Below are 23,980 nucleotides of genomic sequence, written 5' to 3' on the forward strand. Positions count from 1 at the left end.
TGTGTATTTTAGATTTATTTATGCCAGCGGTTTAATTCAATACAGGATCATTTTACACAAAACTGTACAGGCTTAAAGTTCATTCACTGGTTTAATTGTCGCAATTCTGACATTGCACATGTATAAGAAATTTATATTCTTGATACTAGTAATATATTTGTGTGATCGGACACAATGCTCAGAGCTGGAAAATAAAAGACAGATTCACAATACTTTTTATCCAAGTCAAATTTAGTTTTTCTGTAAGAAACATGGCCACCAGTAATTTCAGCAAAGTTAGATACCTTGTGTGAGTGGTTACAGCAGAGTAAGGACACCCCAAGTGATGAGTTACAGCAAGTAAGATCACACTAAGGGAGTGGTTTCAGTGAAGTGATTTTAGTGAAATAAGGACACCTCAAGTGAGTGGTTGTGGTGAAATACAATCATCCCAAGTGAGTGGTTTCAGTGAATTAAGATCACTCAATGTGAGTGGTTTCAGTGAATTGTGATCAACCTAGGTGGTTTCAGTGAAGTAAGGACACCCCAAGTGAAAGGTTTCAGTGAAGTAAGGGCACCCCAAGTGAGTGCTTTCATTAAAGTTCACTCTATGTGAGAGGCTTCAGTGAAGTAAGATTGCGCAAGATGACATATTGCCAAGTAATGCAAAATTGTGCATCTATAACAAACATTAACATTGTTCATTTGGTAACGCATTAAATATCAGACATTTTCAAGTACATTCATGGTTATTGTAAAATGCTGCCATTTAGAAACTCACTGGAGTACACATATTAATTGAGAAAACAACCATATCGAGAGTATTAGATGAACAAAAGAATTATAGCTATTTGACACTGAGGGCGCTGTTCAACCCCAACATCTATGAGGTACAGTCAATGCTGCAATGATCTGTTTATATTGAAAACTACTTTAGTATTGAAATGCAATGTACACATTTAATTTCTCTTTAACTCATTGCCTGCTGAAAGAATTCCTTAATTCTTAGAGAGTCGCACGTATAATTTCATGTTTTAATTTTGAAGCATAGCGCGTCATTGTTTACAAACAAGCGTCTACACATGAACCTTTGCGTTCTTAGCATGTGCTATCATCGCTTTAGACTCAATTCCCACATGTGGGCAATTGACGACCCTCCTGCTTTTCAAATGTTATAAAAGAAGCCGCTTCTTTTGAACTCTCACATATTGTACATGATACTGTGATATAATGATAATGGTCCATTGAGGAAATCAAAGGATCTGAGTATGGTTTTTTTCGTAAAAAAAAAAGGTTCTTTAGCAGAAGTAAATTGATTATGCTGTATAATGGAAAAAACATGCACATGACTTAGGAAAGATTAGATATACGTTTCAATGTCATATGACCTGACGAGTGATTGTAGTTATTTGTATTTATTTGACTGCCAAGGGAGAATCTTGTTCTGATGAATAATACGATTGCCACAGAAGCAAAAGGCAATAGAAAATGTTGAATGGTAAGAACTGCATTGATATTTCTGTTTCATTGATTGTCTTAGGTATTTTCCCCTCACTTATCCAATTTTAGTTTGTCCACTTTCTCAGCGGTGCTCTCAACTGGACCGCTGGCATCCTCAGTCTTAGCTTTCTTCTTCTTTCCTTCCTTTTTCTTCTGTTTCTTAGCTTCTTGTTCATCAATCGGAGCTGGTTTCACAAACTTTATTATATCTTGTAAATCTGATTAAATTGAAGAAAAAAGAAGAGTGTAAAGGACTGATCTGTTGCGACTGATATAATATTGATTAGTATTTAAAAGATTTTAATTTCAAGAATTACACAATCATCCTTTAATGACAGACTTCAAATAAACAGATTATAAATAATGCATAAATATGTTTCTGGTAAATTATTATTAGAGTCAGAAAACTTAACACTGAAATTACCCATAATGCACTTACTTGGTGGCATATATTGCTTAAGAACATCCGGGATGATTATACCTTCTTCCGTTTGATAGTTTTCTAAAATCACACAGATAACACGCGTGGTAGCGCACATGGTAGCATTCAACATGTGAACAAACTCAGCCTGTGATGTAAATAAAGGCAATGAAATTTAAGTAAGCAAAGACAGAAGCACAACACTATACAAGATTCACAGACATGTCAGATTTTGTTAATTGCATCATCCAGTACCGCCCCCCCCCCCCAAGACCACCACTATTAACAGAGTGGGACAGAAGTATTTAACAGCTAATTGTCAAAATTGAGTTGACCCATTCACACCCCCATTTGCAATAAGTCATCATAGAAGCTGTATTTTTATTGTTTAGAAAAGTAACATAACAAACAAAATCATGTTCATTGACCAGGTTTCGGGGAGTTTTGGAACTAATAGATATTACATGCAAGTCTAACTTGACCTCAAAAAAGATAATCTTACAAAAGTAGGAGATTGTTGCTAAGTAATATAAATACAATAGTCTTGTCCAAACCAACTATCTTGCCAATCTAGTGCCTAGCGGAAGCCACTCTGGTAGTGGTGAAATTTCTACATAATACATTCAATTCAATAAAGCTGTTGTTGGTTGTAGTCTATGCTTGTGTGATTTATTATGTGGATGAGTGCTGGAACCAGTTGTTTATTACCAAGATAGTACCCAAGTTATGATGTACAAATCAGGATTCCATATACCCCATGTATGACACAGTTTCAAACTATAGTTGCAAATTATAGAAAGTCAAACATCATTTCACTACAGAAGTGCCTATATCCAGGCATGCGGGCTGTACAGAACTACTAGCAATGCATCAAACAAGATACAATTTGGTTACAATATAAATACCAGGGTCGGTTGAGGAAACACTCACCTGTCCTCCCATTTTTTTAGTTTGACTATATCTGACAAGCAACCTTCTGGCTTGATAGTCTAAACAATTAGAACAGGAGACAAGCTCTCTGAAAGCACCGGAACCAGGAAACCAGGCTTCCAGGTCCAGCTTCTTTGCAGCTGCATTATTTAGTTCACCTGCGAAAGACAAAAAATTTCAGTCATTAGGAGAGGGTTGCTGCTGGTGAAGTACAGTGAAAACAGGATGCACATGAAGGACTGACATGCAAATAAGCTGGTAAGTATGCACATATGAAATAGCATACTAGTGTACATTAGTCCTGTGTTGTTTATGTGTAGATATACATATGGAAAACATGTGTATGTGTATACCACATATGGAAAACATGTGTATGTGTATACCACATATGGAAAACAAGTGTATGTGTATACCACATATGGAAAACATATGTATGTGTATACCACATATGGAAAACAAGTGTATGTGTATACCACATATGGAAAACATGTGTATGTGTATACCACATATGGAAAACATGTGTATGTGTATACCACATATGGAAAACATGTGTATGTGTATACCACATATGGAAAACAAGTGTATGTGTATACCACATATGGAAAACAAGTCGTGTCTTCTTGTCAAACAAGGCTAGGCATGATATGGAAAATTACTGCATGGCTTGTTCATCTGGCTTTTAATAGATTTACGAAGATGGGCAATACAAAGTATATATTTGCTTTTATGAACCAACATTTGTGTTCAAAATGAACAAAAATTTATTTATTACACACGAATTAAGTGACTTCATTAAGTGTAAAAAATAACAATTTTTATTTAATGTGTGAATAATTACATGTAGTCAACTGTTGTTAGGTTTTAAAATAGTTGCCATAGTGAAGTATATCCACGTATGTTGGTGTCAGACCTCCCTGTATAGGGGCCCAAGTACTTAAAGGAGAACCTTCCAAGCCCAGGGATTGTACCAAAGAATCATGGGACACTATTGTTTATGTTGTTTATAAAGTTAATCTATCTTTTGTTATCCATTGTAATTTTAATCCAGAAAGTAAATTTATTGTGAGATTAGGCTTAACTGGAAGTGCCCCTTTAAACCAAAGAAATGTTTGCATCAGAAAAGCAGTGTGTGAAGAAGGTTCACTCTGTCTATTTAGAGGTCCTGAAAAAATAGAGCAGCTGCATGTTGTTTCCATGACGATGAGCATCGAGTCTCATTCTCATCAGAAATCTGATGTAAACAACATGACTTACCCGACACTATGTTGACTATTCTATACGGGATACCAAGTGACTTGTAAAAATTTTCAGCATTGCCAATCATCTCATCAAACATTTCCCATGACTTATTTTCATGAGGAGAAGTCAGACAAAACTGTTCCACCTGAAAATACAACGCAAATGTAAGAATTGTAGGTGAGTGGGTTAGCTGATCACAGCACCAATGGACATGCAATACAATACACAATATAATTGTGTCATCAATATGCTACAAACTACCATGGGAGATTAAAGTTGTAATGTCTTCTATAATTTATTGTAGTCTACATATGCAACAGTTATCAATTTTTCATCGGCTCTTTGACCAGAGCTCTACAGCAGCTTTTGCAGTCCCAATAAAAATACATGGTACAGTGGTGCACATCTTAGCAACATAAAACATTATGTGACATAGCTCAACATACATGCAGTCCCATCATGCAATGCAGTTTCAGATTGTACTTTGTGTAAGCACTAAACACAACTAACCAAGAAACTATTAATGTACACTGTAGCCAGTGGTAACATCTACCGCACCATTTGTGTTCGCAAAAACACCGGTCACATCTCACTCTCAATGAGATTGCATGGTCACCATTTGATTCTAACATCTATTGTCAATCATACAACTACATGTATCTCACCTTTTCAAATTGGTGCACTCTAAAAATTCCTCTTGTGTCCCTACCATGTGATCCAACTTCTTGTCTGAAGCAGGTAGAATACCCAGCATACTTTATAGGTAGGTCTGCAGTGGGTATCCACTCGTCTCGATGATATGCCGCTATTGGCTGTTCAGAGGTTGCTATTAAATATTTTTCTTCATAGCCAGAGTCTTCAGATTTCTCGCTACCCTTACCGATGACCTAGAGAGATGGAGTGATAGCAACAAATTTATTTCTCAAAATAATCATTACAAGTTACACAATTTGCCAGGTTTTTCACCTTTTCGAACACTTTCGCTATTGTACACTATTACAAGTACAAGCATTATAACTACAAACAAGGAAAGAAGCATAATAATAATGTAATCACGAGAATACAACAAAGTATGATTAATATCAGTACTATTAATGTGTGAAATGTACATATTTTTCTCGCACCTTGTAAAGTTCGTCATCAAACTGACTCAGCTGTGCCACTTCCTGCATAACTTCTTTTTTCATGAAAAACGGTGTGTACAGTGGAATGAAATCTTTCTCGGCCAGTATTCGCAACCCGTGCTGAATCAATGCTTGTTCTAAGAATATAACAGCCCCCTAATACAGGCAATATGAAGATCAGTGTGAATTATTTTAAAAAAACATAAATCTCAACCATCCATTTTTCCCTGACCATCTCCATCAACACCAAAGGCAGCTTTGTTTCACATTTCACAAAGTAACTCCACATAATTTTGATCAAGAATAAAAATAACTTTTTTTATAGTTTATTTTGCAACTAATTATTGCTGCTGTGTATGTTGACCAATATTGCATGAGAAGTCTTGTCTAATAACAATTCATAGTACTGTAAAAATATTCACTGGGTTTGCACTAAAAATGCACTAAATTAAAACTCAGTGAATATGTAAAATTAAGTATAGTTCATAAATGTAGCTATGGTATATCATTTTCTATATGTAGATTGTATGAGTTGCCAATTAGGTTTGATGAATCGGTCTGACCTGCATCTGAAAACAGGAACTAAGTGCCCCCAAGTGGCCACTTTCCCAGATCACTAGGCAAATCAACTGACCTGCAATGCCACCTTTTTTTATAGCAGTAGTACACTGCATTATGCAAAATTATAGGTGGCCACCATTTTATACAGTCTGGTACAAGTAGTAGTGAAATCCTTAAAATCCTTACCTTGAGAAAGTATCCTCGACTGCCAGATACCACAGCACCTCTTTCTCCTTCCATACCATCTATCATGTGTATCAAGTCAACATGAGAATATTTTTTACGAACATCCAACTCGCCAAATGTGCGTACAATTTCATTTTCATCCTAAAACAGATGAACATGACTTTTTAAATTAATGTTTTAAAATGTATGCATGATAACCAGCCCACTTTCCGAGATACAAAATGTATGTTGTGATATAAAAAACTCTGCACATGTAGACGTACGATATCATACGATATCATTGCCAGTCAATGCATTCAGAAATGTTTAATACAATTATATGTTCAAAGATGCATATAGTACTCACTTCATCATTGCTAATAGGCACAGACTCATGAAGCATGTTTCCGATTTCTTTCAAGTTTTCATTACGAACTTTCTCAAATTCCAGCCTTTCACTGTTACATTTCGCTATGCATTCGTCAATTAAAACTCGGATTTTCTTGATTTGATTCACGGTTAAATTCTGTGGTGGAAAAACAAAAAAGAAAGACTTGCATCTATTGATAAAACATTACATTACAGTTTCTAATCTAGGTACTTACAAAATTACATAAACAGTGATGATTTTGAATATTAGGAAAAGAAGATGTGAGAAACTGAGGAGAAGATAGCGAGATATGAAAAAAAAACATCAATGATTTGTACCATAAATAAAGACAATGAATAACAGTATTGGTTGAGCATTCCAAAGATAACTTTGATCTCCAGGTAGTAATGTAGCATGCTGAACACATATTGACTCAATAATAACATGCATACATGTCCTCCCCGAGAAATTCCAAAAATAATAAAATAAAGACTGATTTTGCTGATCAGAAATGGGAGTATGCTAATGCACCAATAAACCAGTTAATATGTTTTATAACGCACCACATCCTGATTCTGATTCTGATGCATAAACTTGTCAATTAATTAAACGTTATTTAGACACTTATTTCTAAACTGTGAAAGCTCAACACAACAGTGGTCAACATAATTCAATTCATAATAACATTAGTTGCCTGCTGGTATTCCATATTCCAATGCAGATATTATAATATTTGTTACCTTTAAAAGATCTTCAGTAAGTGCTTCCATTTTGGCAACAACATCTTCTGGTACTGCTTCATCAGCATCTCCAACAGGTTCTTTTTTCTACAACCCAAACACATACATGTACCTCAATTTGAGTCTATGGTACATTTCGTCACATGCATGTATGTATGTATGTATCAAAATGTACATTTTGTCAAGCTCAAAATTATACACAACTACATGTACTTCATAATTTGCACAACATAATTTGGTACATTGTAAGAGGGATATTTCAGAGAGATATAATGTGACAATAGTTGTGAACCGAATATTAAATGCATTAAAAGTTATTAAAGTTATTATCAGAACTGATTTTCTAATAATTTATAAATATGCTTAATACAGTGTTGCCTCGGTAATCCTAATTATTTACTGAAAATTAGATACATCATTTTAAACCAATTTTTTTCCTTCTAGAGAGCAGATAATTGAAAATCACTTACTTCTGAAAACAAATTAAAAAGTAGAATTAGTTATCAAACCTGTGATCAGATATGGATGTGATTGTATTGCTTTTTTCCTAGAGAGTGATTTTTCTGAAAATAGCACCAAATTGACCATTGCATCTGGTGTTATCACAACACACTTCAGAGTAAAGTGATTATTTTATTATCTCTTTGGGGTTCATTCAGAGTTCAGGTAAGACATCAACTCACTTGAATGTCTGTATTGCGTCAACTAAACCACTGCTTTGAGTTGATGCAATTAAGGCAAAGAAACGTGTACTTCTACTGGGTTAGTTAATATATAGGAAATCATTTTTTGTAATTTAGCATATACATGGCAGAAAAAATTCAGACAAATGAAGTTCAGAAAATGGACTCAAAACGAAAAGATGAAATTATACCAATACTCAATACTTGAGTGTGAATGCAGAAATATATACTATTAAATGAAATAGCACATTGTACAATATAGTATGGTAGAAAGGTTTGATTTTAGCGGACTTGACACTGCAATGATATTAATGTGGCAATAGCTATAAATCTTTTACATGTATACCAACTTTTAATAAGTGTCAATTAGTAATAGCCGTCGCCAAAATGTGGACACTGAAAGCATAGCATATACAGTCAAACCTCATTAGTACAAACTCGGTTACAACGAAAAACCGGTTACAACGAACGAACAACAAAAGTCCCGTTTGAAATGCTTACTTTCCTATGCAATGGGCATCGTTTATAACGACAATGCTTATTACGAAAACCCGGTTACAGCGACTTGTTTTTCGTCTGAGAACAATGGGTTGTTTACATTTATAACGAACAAATGCCCGAGTGGCTTCGATAATTATAATCATAACATGTGGCCAAGATCCGGTGTGGTGCATAATAAACAATGCATACAAGACTGTTTGCGTACAATTAACCTGTCCAGTCAATTTTAACATCTCAAACAATGCTTGTCTGACTATAAAATCACACAAGATTATGGGTGTGATTTTTTATGAATGAACACAAAGTCGCAAAGTGTTGAAATATCACGTTCATGTGGTTGAGAATGGTTGACGTAAACAACGAGACGGACGGAAATCACGCAAATCACGGGAAAGTCTGAGTAGACAGACAGTGTGAAAATTGGGGGTTTGGAGAGGGATAAATAAAGCTTGACTTTACAGAGGCAGTCACTCTCAGTTTTGACTTCACCATGTCGAACACTCGAGGGCGAATAACAGTGATGTTATGCGCTAACATGGATGGCTCAGAAAAGTTGAAACCGCTCGTTCTTGGTAAATCAAAGAAACCTAGGTGTTTTAAAAATGTGAACTTGGATGCCCTTCCTGTCGATTACGCAGCAAACAGAAAAGCCTGGATGAACAGTGATTTATTTCGAGACTGGCTTCATAAACAAGACAGAAAATTCACTTTTGAAAAACAAAAAGTGTTGATGTTTGTCGACAACTGTCCCGCCCATCCTGTCGTAAGTAATCTGACATCAATCAAACTTGTGTTTTTGCCGCCAAACACAGCGTCAAAATTGCAGCCGATGGATATGGGCGTTATAAGAAATTTCAAAAGTCATTACAGAAGACGGGTAGTCGAGAGAATGCTTGTATCCCTTGATGCCGGTGAAAATCTGCCGATTATCAACATTAAAGATGCCATCGACATGATACACTCGTCTTGGATCAAAGTCAAGTCAACTTCCATTGCAAACTGTTTCCGTAAGGTGGAGTTTGTCCACGGTGAAAGTGGTGACATCGAAACAGCTGACGACAATCGCGAACACGTTGACGACAATCTATCCACACTTTGGGAAAATCTTTCACAGCAGGTAGATCTACCAGACCAGCTTTCTTTTTCTGATTTTGTTGCTGTCGACGAAGAGATTGATGTTTGTGAAATTCCCACAGACGATGACATTGTTGCATCGGTGATAGCGGAACCGTTGGATGAAGATGAAGTAAATGTCGAAAACATCGATACCGCTTCTGTTTTAGACGATGTGTCGACTTCATCACAAGCACTAACTTGCCTTTCAAGCTCAGAAACTATCTCCAGTCCCGTGATAACGTTGACATTGAAATGTTTAGTAAGCTTTCAGCCGTTGAGGACATGTTGTTTTCTACAATGTGTAACCACCGTCAGGCGAAAATCACAGACTTTTTCAAGCTTGTCTGAAAAATTCTTGTTACCAGTGAGAATTTGTTCTGCCGTGCTCAATTTTATTCGAACTTCACGTTCTGTGTAATCCATGTGTAACTGTTTTAAATGAATGTGAATCCACCTTGTACAAGCATGTGAACACTTATTGTCAGCCTCAATTTTGACACTTTGATTATTTACATATATGGCAAAGGAACATATTTTTATGTATTTCATGAAGAATAATGAACATACAATGGTAATAAAACTGTATTCTTATGTTAAAGTATGTGTCTAATGTGCATTTATTTTATGCTGACTTCGTTTTGAAATCGGGAGGGGGGGGGGGTTCGGCAGCCATCTTGTTTGTTTTAAAAGCGCCCCCTAGAGGCTAACTGGTTATAACGAACTACGGTTATAACGAACTGTTTACGTTGGTCCAATGCTTTTCGTTATAATGAGGTTTGACTGTACATGTACATGTAAGCTATATACTTATGTTGTGCATTAAATCACTTGCAAGTGAAAAAAGATGGTCGAGGGGTGGAGGCGAGGACTCTAGAGGACACCATCTATTGAAATCAAGTTGTGTCAAGTGAGCCGTAGGGATTACATTACAGGATGACAACTTAACGTTGTCATCTTGAGCCACCTCTGACTGCCTCTCCCTGAGGGCCACTCACTGATGATTTTATGTGTCATTTCTCACAATAGTGTGCGCTGTGTGTCATAATTTGTTATTGTCCCCCACAACATCACCTATTTAAATGAAATGGCAACTAATCGATTCTTAGTTTTCAAATCGCCATTTATGTGACATTAGCCTTGTGTAGGGTCACTTTAGAAATTGTTTTTAAAACAATATTTCGGTGAGATTTGGTCATTTTTATGTGGGTATATTTAGACAAAAGAATGTTCAAAATCACAGCTATTGTTGCTTTAGTTAAAGGTTTCGAATTTAATTTTTAAAATTATACAGAAACCATAATGCCCATATAGTAATCATTCTTCTATGTACTGTAGAATACTTTATTTTCGCTTGGAATTTATTTTCGCTATTTTCGCTGAAGGGATGATTCCGTGAAAATAAAATTCAGCGAATATACTTTTTTTCCTATATTTTACATTAAACTCATCAAAAATCAGTGAAAATAAATTCCATACAAAATGCCCGAAAAGCCTTTTCAGCGAAAATTAATTCCAGCGAAAATAAAGTATTCCACAGTACATGTATAATATTTACAGATTAGTTGATGTTCTTCCTTAATTTACACGTATAGAGTGTTTGGACACCTTGTATGTGTCAGTCTAGCTGTCAGATAAAAACTTACTTTCATTTTTTCACCAATCATCTTGCTACAGTCATTCTTTAATTTGTTGAAATTGTCAGCTTGGTACCTCACTAGAAATGAATAAATAAAAATTCTGCATTATTTAAAACACAAGGAGAGAGTGTTACAACAAATGAAAGAAATGCAGTGTCTTGAAATCAAAAACTTAAATCCCAGGCTAGCTCTGCTGTTTGATATGGGTAGGCTGTAGCAATCAGATGCACAGTATAGAAAAAGTGATAACGCAGAAAATTTCAATTTGGTAGTATTCCACAAGCGCATTTAAAGTATAAACAACCGCAGTTTTGACAAAACACGAGAAAGCTGTCATTGAAAACAGAGAAATAACACTTCTATGTCAGGAGTTTTTCTAAAAAAAAAACTGCTAGAGGGAGCACTGCAATTCAGCGGCGCCACCAAGTGGGATAGGGTTCTCCCTACCAGGGTGTGGAGGTTTTGATAATTCTAAGTTAAAATGGAGCATTCTATGGATTCCTTGGGGCCAAAATTACTATCAGACAGGTCATAGTTGAAGACTATGGCCACAATATTGATAGTGTAGTTTATATTATGAATACACAGAGATGTAGCTTTACTAGTAAGTTCACAACAATATCTTTGATCAAAAAAAAATTGTAATAGGAAACAACCTTGAATGCATGTATAGAAAACATATTACAGAGAACACTAAACATAATTTGGAACATTTGACTACCGCCACAGTAACATCAATCCCTCACCTACAGCTTGGATTGATACAAAACTTGGTGGTACATGTATATGACTCATCTCTGCTGACATCAACCAAATATTGTTGAGATTATATAGATTGAAATTAAAAATAACTCTTGCTTGTCCATTGAATAGATTGGAGAACAAGTGTCTGTCACAATTGATGATGTATCTGTTTTTAGCATGATAAATTAACACATTATTTAAAATAAAATTTTAATTTTCGGCTTATCATCTTGAAGTCTTTCTGGACATTAGCAACTTTGACTACCAGTACCCCCAATTTGTCATCTGTCAACAGGTGCAGGCAATTTGTACATCCACCTTTCCTAGCTGGAATCTGCCCGTCTTTGACAGGCCTTAATTTCAATCCCTGTTATACAAATGCATATAATAAAATGTTTCATGATTTACTGTTGGGAATTTAGATATTCCATAGAAAAGGACAGTTATTAGTCAGTCATACTGCATCAAACCACAAAACCAATAAAATTCACAGGCAAATAAGATAAATGTTTGAAGGCACCCATTAAAATTTCATTCAAACCCAAAACAAATTAGTGTCGAAGTGTCCATTGGCAAAATATTGGTGTCAAGTTTGAGTAAAATTGGTTGAAAGGTGTACAACAACAAAATGGTAATTATATTTTATCTTAGGTCAACAGACATGAGTGATTACAGCCAGAGTTTTGTATCAATTCGAGCTTCAGGCGATGATCTCAAGTGTATGCTGACGAAAATATCATAGGATTATATACCGGTATTTATCATCTGCATATGTCCACAGTATGACATAGTGAAATAACATGTGTTGACAGTGGAACTATTACTGAAATAACACAGGGGGTATTCTATTTCACGTGAACGCCTACACTGTATAGAGATTCTACATGATTATTTGCTCAAATTCATTAGAATTTTTTTTGGAAATATCAACCAATTTTTGTGTGGGAATGAATACAATTCTGAAAATACACACATCAGCTTGTCAAAATTAACCATCGTTACAAAAATCTGTAGTTACTGGACTGAAAGCTCCGAACAATGTTCAAGCAGCGTATACAATGAAAAAAGTTCATTAGTAAGTAATATAACACTGCAGTGATAGGGGTAATGATCTGCCATGTCCTTCATCACAATGTGGTGATAAGTAATTTATGCATGTGATAAGGAGTCTTAACAACAGCAAAATGAAGCCAAAATACAAGTTCCGGTTCCGGTTCCGGTTCCAGTTCCTGTATCCGGGTATGCCAATCTTAAGTATGTCTGTGGCATTTTTTTCAACTGCATTGTCAACACAGAGCAACCAAATAGAATTGTTGATTGACAATCACCGAGACATAAGCATGATACACATCCTCTTAATTCTGTGATTTTCAATGACAGAAAACTAATATTAAAATATATACATCAAAAATACAAAGTACAAATACCTGAGTTTGTTAAGAGCTAGTCTGGCTATCATCCAAATTACAATATACATTGTATACACATAAATTCAATATATGTTCCAATTAATTGAAGTGGTGATAAAACGTGTCTTGCGAAAGAAATACAATTTCTTTTTAACTAACCAAGGTCATTTCCTTCTGTTTATATGTTAGTTATGCATATGTATCTGAGAATTTCAATATAAACAGGCCGCAAGAAATTGAGTAAAAAACCATATTTAGTGGAAACACTAAAACACAAATAATTGGTAATGGAAGTACTATACATGTAGCTAATAACACAATAACCTACACTTTCACACAGTATATTTAGGGGTACATGTCTTCAAGTACATGTTCATACATGTATTATATTTGCTCTATTACCAGTAGAAGCACACCAAGAATTTCATCAAAATATGACTTAATAGTTGGATCATAGAAACACCTCTTATTAGTTGCGTTCACGCACAGCTCCTTAGCATGGGCTAAGAGGTCAAATTCCTTAGCCCGTGTGCTAAGCAAATGTGCGTGAACGCTTAGCACGGGCTAAGGAATGCTAAGTACGGGTTAAATCTGATCCGAATTTAAGAAGCGGTCTAGACCCTTAGCACGGGCTAACAAAGTGTGCGCGAACGCTTAGCCCAGGGCTAAGCGCCTTCTGCAGCGACCTTTGGGTGTGAACATTATGCACGTGTGATCAAATATATCCAACTTTTTCATTCCCAAAAAGGCAACCGAGCTCAGTGTACACGCTTCCACACTAATCGGGTCGCTGTAGTAGAGCGTACAGCAGCTCCAATCGTAGACAAAATAAATTTGGTTCGCTGTCTACGACATGCATTAATAAAACTCTGTATTCTGTAAGGCCGTTGTATACTGTTTCTGTGCATCCAAATAAGTTGGGTCCATCTTCTCTCACGTTCCTGTGCACGTCGCTTCAAAATTAGAGCGAAACATGTCAGCAGCAGAAATAGAACCTCACGCGTGTCATCCATTTTTCATTCGTAAATAGCGGCTTGCCAAAGGTCATCAACTGATGGCGCCCCTTAGCCCGTGCTAACGATTGGCCCTCCCTGTGCGTGGACGCAATTGGATCTAGCCGAAATGCAAATATGCTAGATAAGCCTAAATCAGCCTAAATCATAGCCGGTACTTCGTGTAACGTGAACACAACTATTAAGTGTATGCAATACTAATAGAACAAATACGGTATTGTTATCATTTGGATTTTCTCTACTTCAAATCCTTTTTATCAGTCTGCATGTTTAAGTAAACATATTATTTTTAAGCAAAAACCAAATTCCAAAGTCTCATGCACTCGACAACTATATTGCATAGACCACTAAGACGTTTACAATTGATTTACAATTACATTGAGTTGGTGATAAAATTTGTACGAGACAAACAGTAGATACATTGTTCTTAATTTATTAATTCCCCAGTAATTCTAGTTACACAAAATTTTTAGCTAAATCTTCATGAATTGTGCTAATGTTGGTGAGGAGGGGTATTCATCATGTTAAACAGCACTTTTTAGCAGGAATTGGATCATTCATATATCTTATCCTTAAAATTGTATAATCCAAACATAAACCAGTTTGACATTAAGAATCAAATAACAAAACAAAATATCATGTGTGTTGTTCAAAACAAAATCAGTGAAAGTATGTCTGAGAAATGGTTAAGGACACCTGGAAATTAAACCAACATGGTCGCCAGTTAACCATTAACCAGTTTGAATAAAATCGGTCAAAGCATGCTTGTGAACCAGTTGATGCTGATTTTTGGTATTTTGGGAGAAAAATCGCCGCCAGTTGGTCAACAGTCGCCCAAATAAAAAACAGATTGAAACACACATGCATTATGACTTGTCTTTGCACCAACTTTGAACAAAATTGAAATGACAAGACGGACATGCGTGCACACACACATGCATGCATGCATGTATGGATAGAATCAAAAACATAAGTCCCTGTTATAGACTTTGTCCAACAGCGACTAAAAATAGCCACTTAAATTAGAGGTACTGTACCTACGAATCAAACTAATCCAGTTGTTTGTTTTCAAGATGTTGAAAATATCCCAGCTCATGAGATGACAAAAATATTCACCAAAATATAGAGAATTATATACAGGAATGCCATTATGACATTATCACTAGTATATCGTTTGAACAAAACATGTTAAAATAGTTTTGCAGTGGTCCAACTTGTGTATGTCAACAATATAGAGTTGACTGATGCAAGAGTACCTTAGTTTACCTACAATTTCGCCATGCTGTGTCAGCTTCCACGACTCTGTCCACCAACGTAACATCTTTATAGCGTTTGACTTGATTCTCGGTGATCTTAGCAGGATCTCCTCCCGCGTCAGATCTAAACAGTTGCAAATCAAGCACCATTCTGGGTGTCTCAAACAAAAATGAATACAATTCTCATGTCCTGCTGAATTTTATAGGTCATAACGCCACGAAATTTGCATATCATGACAACTGATTGCATCACACCACTCAAACTATATTTACCTTCAGTGCCAGTTGAAGTAAACAACAGAAAATATTTAACGACAGCAACATACAACTATAGTCTCAGTCAATTAACAAAAAAAATGGAGTGGAAATACAAAGCCGTAAACAACAGTCTGCCATTTTAACACGAATTATTTGAAATCAGTGTTTCAATTTGGCATGAATATTGCATCTTATTCTGTTTGTATATTCTGAGATAATTTCCAAACGAGTATGGTGAAATTTATTTTCATGTCCTGCTATATACAACACATCAGGGATGTGTTGGTCCAATGCCAAAAGAATTCTATATCTTGAGAGCTGATTGCATCAGACCACTCCTATACTTTATTAACTTTAAAGTGTAACCCACAATAAAGTAAAAGCCATGCATGGCACAGTCCTCATTTGTTATCAAACTTAAGATACATTTGTTTATAGTAATATGACATTCAGTCATCTTGTATCTGATTTTCAAGAGTACATTAATTGAAACAAAATGGCCACAGGTCGGCCATTTTAAATACATCTGTATATTTATAACATGATGTATAATGAATATACAAAATTTAAACATAATCAGTCAAATCATGTCAGAGATACGACTCAAGAACCACACTCATTAAAACAAAATGGCCACCAGTCAGCCATTTTGAATCCGATTTGAAAAATAAAATGACGTACATCAGGACCCATAATGTTTTATGTACATCCATAAATGTTTGATTTTGATGATTTTCAGCACAAAAATGGCCGCCATTCGAACATCTTGAATCACACCGTGAATTGAATTAATGTGCATATGTATAATATTATGTACATGTATGATGTATGTTTGATGTTTGAATGTAATCAGCCCAGGCATGTCTAAGCTATAGGTCTGGACGCATGCACGGACACACGAACGCATGCTCGTTTTCAGACTGTGTCTGAACAGGGATTAATAACACAAAATGTTAATTAGTTACAGGTCTCACACCACAATTATAATTTGTACATGTACATGTACATGTACCAAGGCACAGAGTCATATAGGATGCCATGGATGGCTTGATTGTATTTCAAACTGTTTTATCATAGCAGAAAAAGACAAGACTAAGATTAATTGAGTAGAATTTTAGCACAAAAAATTATTTTGAAATGGCGGACTAATGCATGTACATTTCGAGTGAGTAGTCTGATGGGTCAACATTTATATAGCCATTACCAGTGTAGTTGAATCATTTTCTTTTGGGGGATTTTTTTTACATCTGTAAATGATCTCATCTATTATTGGATTTAATTTAGTTGTAGTACGAGATCTACAAATAGTATGTACTCTCCACCACTTTACACCACGGTATAATTACATTTGGCCGAGTTCGACTGTTAAGACCTGGCAGAGTTTGAATCTGACTGAGTTTGACTGCATTATTAAAAAATAACCCCACGATGGTATGGACAAACAACGAAGGTAGAATATTTACTAATGCCTACGTGTATAGGTTAATGAAGGTTTATGTCCTAAATCAAACACGACAATATGGACATGTTGCTGTACAACCGTACGCGATAGCATGTGTATGTTTTTCATTGAACTATGACCCCATTCAACTGGATGATACAACGTGTCAAATGTCGGGTAATGATCGATAGCCTTGTAGCGACCGAGCTGACTTATAGATAGTAAAACACTCTCTGTGTATCTATATTCAACGGGATATTTCGGCGATATCATTATATGACAGACAGACACATAGACTAAACATGGTGCAAATCATCTGCACGTTTAGATTACCTACACTTTCGCCATGCTGTGTCAGCTTCCACGACTCTGTCCACTAACGTAACGTCTTTGTAGCGTTTGGCTTGATTCTCCTTGATCTTTGCAGGGTCTCCTCCCTTGTCGGATCGGAACAATTCCAAATCGAGCACCATTTTGGGATAATATCCAACCGGTATGGCAATAAAATATAATTCACGCGTTCTGCTGTATACGACACACAGACAGAGCATGCGCAGGAGTGATTCCACAAAATTTGCATATGTATATACATATTGATAGCTGATTGCATCAGACTAAAGCTAACTGTCGTCACGTCCTTATGTTCTACCTATACCCTTTCTTCTATGCCATCGATAAAGAGTTATAGCTCGAAACGTCTAGATATTTTGAATAGTTACTCAGGTCAACAATATTATCTACTATATATCAGACTACAAGTCAGTTACTTCAATTACATCGGTGTATTCCGAGACAATATCCAACCGATGGAGAGAAAAAAATTACGCTTTCTGCTGTGTTACACACATACAATGCATGAGCACATACAATGCAGTGACAATGAACTGACAAAGAGATGCTGTTACAAATTGGTACGAACTGATTGCAGAGACAACTATTTAGACAACTTGAATGTGTACTTTAATTTAATGTGTTTTCATTTTATTCAAAAGCAAACAAGAGCTGAAAACAACGTTTTGCGCGGCATACAGTATATTGATTGCTTCTCAAGACTGACTGCAAAAAAAAACAGAAACAAGGAAAGTCGATACGGATATTTTTACTTTTAGCATGAGTAATTATAGGCTAGAAAAAAGACGGAAGAAATTCGAAAAATGCTTTTATATTCAGTAAGAAAAAATCCAGGGTACTAATGGGGCTGGTGTCAGGTCAGTAAGCGCGATGCGCCGCCCGTACCGGCCGCTTCTTGGTCTACAAGTTATAGCGCCCTCTAACAAAAACTGTATTACTGCTTCCTCCGTCAGCGAAGCGGAGAAACAGACGAGGGAAGCTGGAGGTAACTCGTCGTATGGTTTCTCCGATAACATGAATATTATCATAGTACTGAGAAGCAGGCCATCATGCTAACCCACGAAAGGTCACGTGACAAAAGTCATAGACTTAAATTAACAAAACAGGCAAAAAAAAAAGACTTAGGGCGTATGTGGGTGATTTTTTTGTTTTTATCGTGATCCGCATCACCACATGACGTATTAAACGCAACTCGTTCAAGGTTTAACTTTAACAGCCTGAGACCCATTCACTCAATTGCCAAGCGTTACAGCTTCGGGTTAGAAACTGAATTAATTGATGGATATTATCTAGTGTCTGGAAACTTTTGTTCTAAGGCAATGGAGCACTTAGGGCGAGTAAAATATCAGATTATATTCCGATTGGAATTAAACTTGACAATCCGTCTGTTAGCTGTCGTAGACACTCGGCTATTCTATTCTCTTCTTTCATCCCACTAACAATTACTCCACTTATCCAATTAATCATAGCCACTGCAATTTCAAAATACGTACATTACCGAAAAGAAAAAGGCGCATAATCTATCCAGAACATGTGTTAGCTTGTAGTATGTTTTATTGCACACGTCAGTGGGCGTTAACATGTAATATAGCAGGTTTTATTAGGATATGTACATATCCACGGCGATCTAGTACTCCTGCCGCCAGTGTCATTAGACGTGTTTTCATACCCAGTGAAGTCAATTGCACAAATAGTAAACGACATGTGAACTTTTTGTTTGAGTTTCTGTTCACCTTTTGTAGTTTGCGAGGCGCTTACAAATAATGATGATATTCACAAATACAAAGATCGTCATCACAAAAAAGTATGATTTAATTTCTTCGTGCAACCACATAACATTACATGTACTTATGAAACATCATTAATTTGTTATGACACTTGAAAGTCACGGTGAAATTTGTACTTATGAGAAAGGTCTACCTGTGAATTGTTGTTGCTGTATCTACGATCGTCGCATCGTTTCTTGATGTGACGTGGCGACGGATTAAACTGAATTATTATTTACTGGATCATGGTGCAGCAGTGTGTCTCGAGAAAATAACGTCCTCAGAATAATATCGTAAAATGCACCAATAAACTGACACATAAATGACGGTACCCGTTTTTTTGTAGGCCCATAATTGTTATTACATACCATTATCACTACAACTATATATATCGTAACAAGTAAGATGCTTTCTCTTTTTTGTTTTATTATTGTAAAAATATTTCTCCTTTTCGTTTTATTATTGTAAAAATATTCTCCATGGAACGCTTCTTATAAAACATTGAGGTATTTGTGTCGCAATACAATTACGACGACCTGTTGCATAAACAGGTATGAAGTGCATAACTACTTTCACTGTGACCAAAATGCTATTTCAGAAATAGGAACAGTTTTTTTTTTTTTTTTTTTTCGCTACTTTATTTATGAACTATTCTGAAAGACGAGTTATTTGTGAAACTATTATCCAGCACTGACGACGCTGACTACGCAGCGCAATTTACTCGATTAAGATTGTGCCCAGTGACACCATGTGTACGGTGTTATTCAGCAGAGCCCGTCATGTGCTGCTTGCTTTGGTATACGGATTGATAAAATATGTTATAAACATATTGGAATGCCATAAACTGTTTGGCTTAACAGGTATTGAGCATCCATCGCTATAACTAAAGCCTGTTTTAATTGGGTGACAGACTCCACGTGTTAAATGATTGTAGCACATACCCCTAGAATTGAATATATATCAGATTATCTCCGAAGATCTCACTGCACAATCATTTACATTTGAACATGCATCACCCCGTGTTTTCTCAGTTACTTATTGATGAAATATTATTTACCCATATTTATTTTAATTTTTGAATTCTAATTTTATTATATTCTGTTCTGTACGTGTACTATTTATTTAAGCTGGTATCACTATCTCAGTTTTTTATGTTATGTACATCAAAGTAGGCGCTGATTATATGCGCGTTCCATTCAGATATAATGTTCATAACCGTATGACCGCATTGTGTGCCGGCTTCGTTGCAGACACCACCCATGGACAACGCAGCGTACTCAGTGTCTGTTATGATTAAAAATAGTTCCAAATATTTTGTACAATTACAATTGTTGTGTCCGCACTTTTTTGATAATTCATTACGGTGCCAGTCATGATGATTGGCAGTTTACGTCGAATACATTAATTCCGAGTGTATAATTCTCCTGGTTGTCTAATCACAATATAAACGCTGCGTGAAACATTCACGTTAGTTAGATGATTACAATGACATCAGCTTGCATGGTTGCACTCGTTACGGGTCCACGATACGCTCCAACGCTAGAGCGCCCTCTAGCAACAACGTACAATGATTTTGCAAACATCTATGCCACATCAAATATAACAGTATTTCAATTTAGTCAATAGACTGCTCGAAATTCTTTAATTGTACGAGTCTTTGTTCTATTACCCCACCTCGACGATAGTTTGTTTCAAATGTAGGTATGAACTCTGTGTTCTTGTGTGTTTGTCCGTCGTCAATAAAAGGGGTTGCAGACTTCGTCAATCAACAATACGAGTAGTGCATCTTACAACTGGTAATACCAGTAGTGTGTAGCGCGGGGTGTTGATCTGAAAACTAGACGGTATCTCTGACCCCGAATGTATTGAACGATCAAAATAATGAAGGTCTTCACATGAGATCGTCGCTCATCGACAGTAATGGATTTACCACTAAATAAAAACACCCAATTTGAAACAGTGGACTACATGGGGTCTTACTAGATGATCATTACTGAACGATCCCAATTCAATGAAAATCCGTCAGTCTTTTTGTTACTGTAGCCTCTACAGTTTCTGGATTATTTAAATAACGTGACAATCATTAAAATGGGTCCCTGGGAATAACACATGTCAATTGCATGACCGTTACCGGTCTACACTTCTCGTTAGAATTACGTCATTCATTTGAATATGAAAGTAGCGTACTAATTCCTTTTTCATATTGCCTGGCAGTTCTTGTTGACAGCTGGTATCAACAGTTTTTTATGTAATTGGTTAAACAGTCATTGCAATTATATTTTCCATTTAATCCCTTTTATATATTGCCTAGCAAGTCTTGTTGAAATGGCAGATTGTATCATCTGTTGGTTTTTATAATTATTTTTATAATTGAAGCCTCCAAATCGCAGCGTGATATGAAACAATACCTTGGACAAACCGCTTTCATTTTTGTACGTATATACATCGAAGAGAGATACATAGAAATGGTAGCCGTCTAATATTAAATATACTTTATCATTTCTTCCAAATTCGTTGCTCGCACAGCAGTATAAGTATATGGCTGGATGGAGACGATATTATCAGTCGACCGCGTTTGTTGTTCTTATCTGGATGATCGAGGTTATTGAAACTAACGTTTTTGAAAAATGTGGCGATTTCAAACATAGTGATTCAGCAAAAAAAATATGTTTAAAATATTCTTTATAACATCGTACATGTATAAAAACTACAGTTTTATTTCATTCTAATTATTCAGTTTGAGAAGAAAATTACACCATAAGAGAAAAAAAATATTAATTCAATCTCATTCCAAGAAATTAGAATCAAATCGTCATTTCATACAAACATTGTCTGTATGATGGTTGTGATGCATAGCCTTTGTGTGCGCCATCGTGGTCTAGTTATGATCTTTGGCAATAGCTGAGTTCGTGATTAGAATTCACCGGGAACGCTAAGAAACAAGATTCAACGGGACACCAGTACTGAAGTACCGCTCTTTCACTGCACGTCATATACATATTGATTTAATCGCCAGTAGTAGAGGCTCATTGAAAGCATTCAGTACTGTGCGTGTACCGTTCATGACAGGTCACAACAGTGAATTCCGGAGGGAAACGTAGTTGTGCAATCACGACGAGGAGTATATGAAATCATTCATTGCTTTCTTCACAACCAAATACGACGCAAATTTGTTTATACCACCAATGTAATAAGAGGTGAAGCCATACGAGCAAGCACCAACACACAACTCGAGCTACTATTACAATTCACTCTTTCCCACCTCGTTTTGAAGCACGTGTGAAACACTATAATACACTAGGCTGGTGCTTTCCATTTAGTTTACTCTCAGTTAACTCTACAGAGATTGCGCCATAAATAAATACGCACAGTTGGTGATTGGAAATTAGAACGAATGGCAATTTTGCATTGCTGTCAAAACTGTAAAATATTGTGTGTTTAGTCACAATCCCTCTATCGAGGATAGAGGGACTGTGGTTTGGTACAACAAACGTCGCATTATTCACCGTGAGAAAGTAAATAGTACTAACCGGTTACGACATGTCAAGCACTGTCTGCCATCCTCACTTCAAGCAGTTACAAGCTACCCCTCCCTAATTTCGTTAATCATATGAACACATCGTTTTAATGTTGTGGAAACTTCCTTTCTCGTTTTGAAATGTATTGCGCAGTGATCGCGCCATGCAGCAGGGCCTATCAACAAACGAACCGTTTTAAGTTCATATTCTGACCTATGTAATCTTTACTGACAGAATACAATCAAATATGCAAGTTCATGGTATGTGGCCATGGTATGTCACTGAAAAGACGCATTGTATAGTTGGAAGATCAACTGTATGTACCAACAAATAGATTCACAGTCGAGATGTTGTCTCAATAAACACATTAGAAATGTGATACACGATAACAGTACGTGAAACGAAAATAATGTACGCTAACGAAGTTTTAAAACTGTGTATGCCTTGTTTTGTTTTGTTTTTGAAAATGGCGATTATGAATACGACGACAAATGTAAATGGGCGGAGCATCCGCCCAGGGCCCAGCAAACTGGAATGAAACGATCCAAGGGGATTTAGTTGTTCTTGAAGGGTAGCTGATTAACATAATAGTTTGACAGTTAATGAAAGCATTACTAACCGCCAACTTGTAATGGGCGGTATTTAAAGGTGTAGCGATGCCAGAGATTCATATAACATTCACATCTCAGAGAAGAAAGCACACAGGTGGCGCAGCTCCGACAGGTATAACGATTTAACGTGTTGTAATGGCTACATATGCACTATGGTTGATGCTGGCTTGCCTGGCAGTGCTATCCACACATGAGGTATCGTCGAAGGCACCTCGACAGGGATACCCGAAGTGTTGGACCGCCGGACTGTGGACTGACAATTCACATAATAAAAACGATGTCGGAGACGAAGTGACCCTGATGTGCGAATCCAAAGGAGCGAGTCCGCCGCCGTCACTCGTATGGACGAAAGACGACGGAACAATCGTCAGCCCAGACTCACAGTCGACGACCAACACGAAAACGAAGAAAACTACGAACACTGTAACCCGGGCGTTAGAAGCCAGCGATAACGGAGCCTACCTGACATGTACGTCGACTCACCCTGAAGCCGAAGCCACCACCTGTTCGGTAGGACCAGTGCGAGTGTATGCTTCTGGTAGAGACCTGCTACGAGACAGTCGTTTCTTTGACGCCTTGTTAGACTTGTTAGACGAAGAAATGGACCCGTAAATTACTTCCCGGAGACGTCCGTGGTTGCCTGCCAT

At 36.5% G+C, this 23,980-nt stretch overlaps 1 protein-coding gene across 3 annotated transcripts; it reads right to left on the reverse strand.

The window, feature by feature from the left end:
* Positions 1–22,835, reverse strand: LOC100373730 (serine--tRNA ligase, cytoplasmic). Of its 3 annotated transcripts, none has more exons than XM_085496839.1 (11): positions 22,735–22,835; positions 10,973–11,043; positions 7,030–7,116; positions 6,287–6,445; positions 5,941–6,081; positions 5,194–5,349; positions 4,735–4,956; positions 4,085–4,214; positions 2,831–2,988; positions 1,919–2,048; positions 1–1,697 (listed from the first exon to the last, which is right to left on the reverse strand). In XM_085496839.1, the coding sequence occupies exons 2-11, from the start codon at positions 10,991–10,993 to the stop codon at positions 1,531–1,533; spliced, it is 1,371 nt and encodes a 456-aa protein (XP_085352965.1). In that variant the 5' UTR covers positions 10,994–11,043; positions 22,735–22,835; the 3' UTR covers positions 1–1,530. The 3 variants fall into 3 exon arrangements, with proteins under 3 accessions (XP_085352965.1, XP_006820952.2, XP_077868432.1); XM_006820889.3 differs by lacking the exon at positions 22,735–22,835 and adding an exon at positions 17,425–17,649; XM_078012306.2 differs by lacking the exon at positions 22,735–22,835 and adding an exon at positions 15,403–15,553.
* Between the last annotated feature and the right edge of the window lie 1,145 nt (positions 22,836–23,980).

The sequence above is a fragment of the Saccoglossus kowalevskii genome, chromosome 3, assembly GCF_978046115.1.
Source record: "Saccoglossus kowalevskii chromosome 3, keSacKowa6.1, whole genome shotgun sequence".
Lineage (NCBI taxonomy): Eukaryota > Metazoa > Hemichordata > Enteropneusta > Harrimaniidae > Saccoglossus > Saccoglossus kowalevskii.

What these genes read in the sequence shown, in the direction of transcription:
- LOC100373730 (XM_006820889.3), bottom strand. Translation starts at nt 17,638, where the DNA reads ATGCTCTGTCTGTGTGTCGTATACAGCAGAACGCGTGAATTATATTTT. An exon ending in AATAGTCAACATAGTGTCGG is followed by an intron (nt 2,989 to 4,084) that starts GTAAGTCATGTT and finishes TGTCTTTCGCAG; the next exon opens with GTGAACTAAATAATGCAGCT. An exon ending in CTAAAAAAATGGGAGGACAG is followed by an intron (nt 2,049 to 2,830) that starts GTGAGTGTTTCC and finishes TTTACATCACAG; the next exon opens with GCTGAGTTTGTTCACATGTT.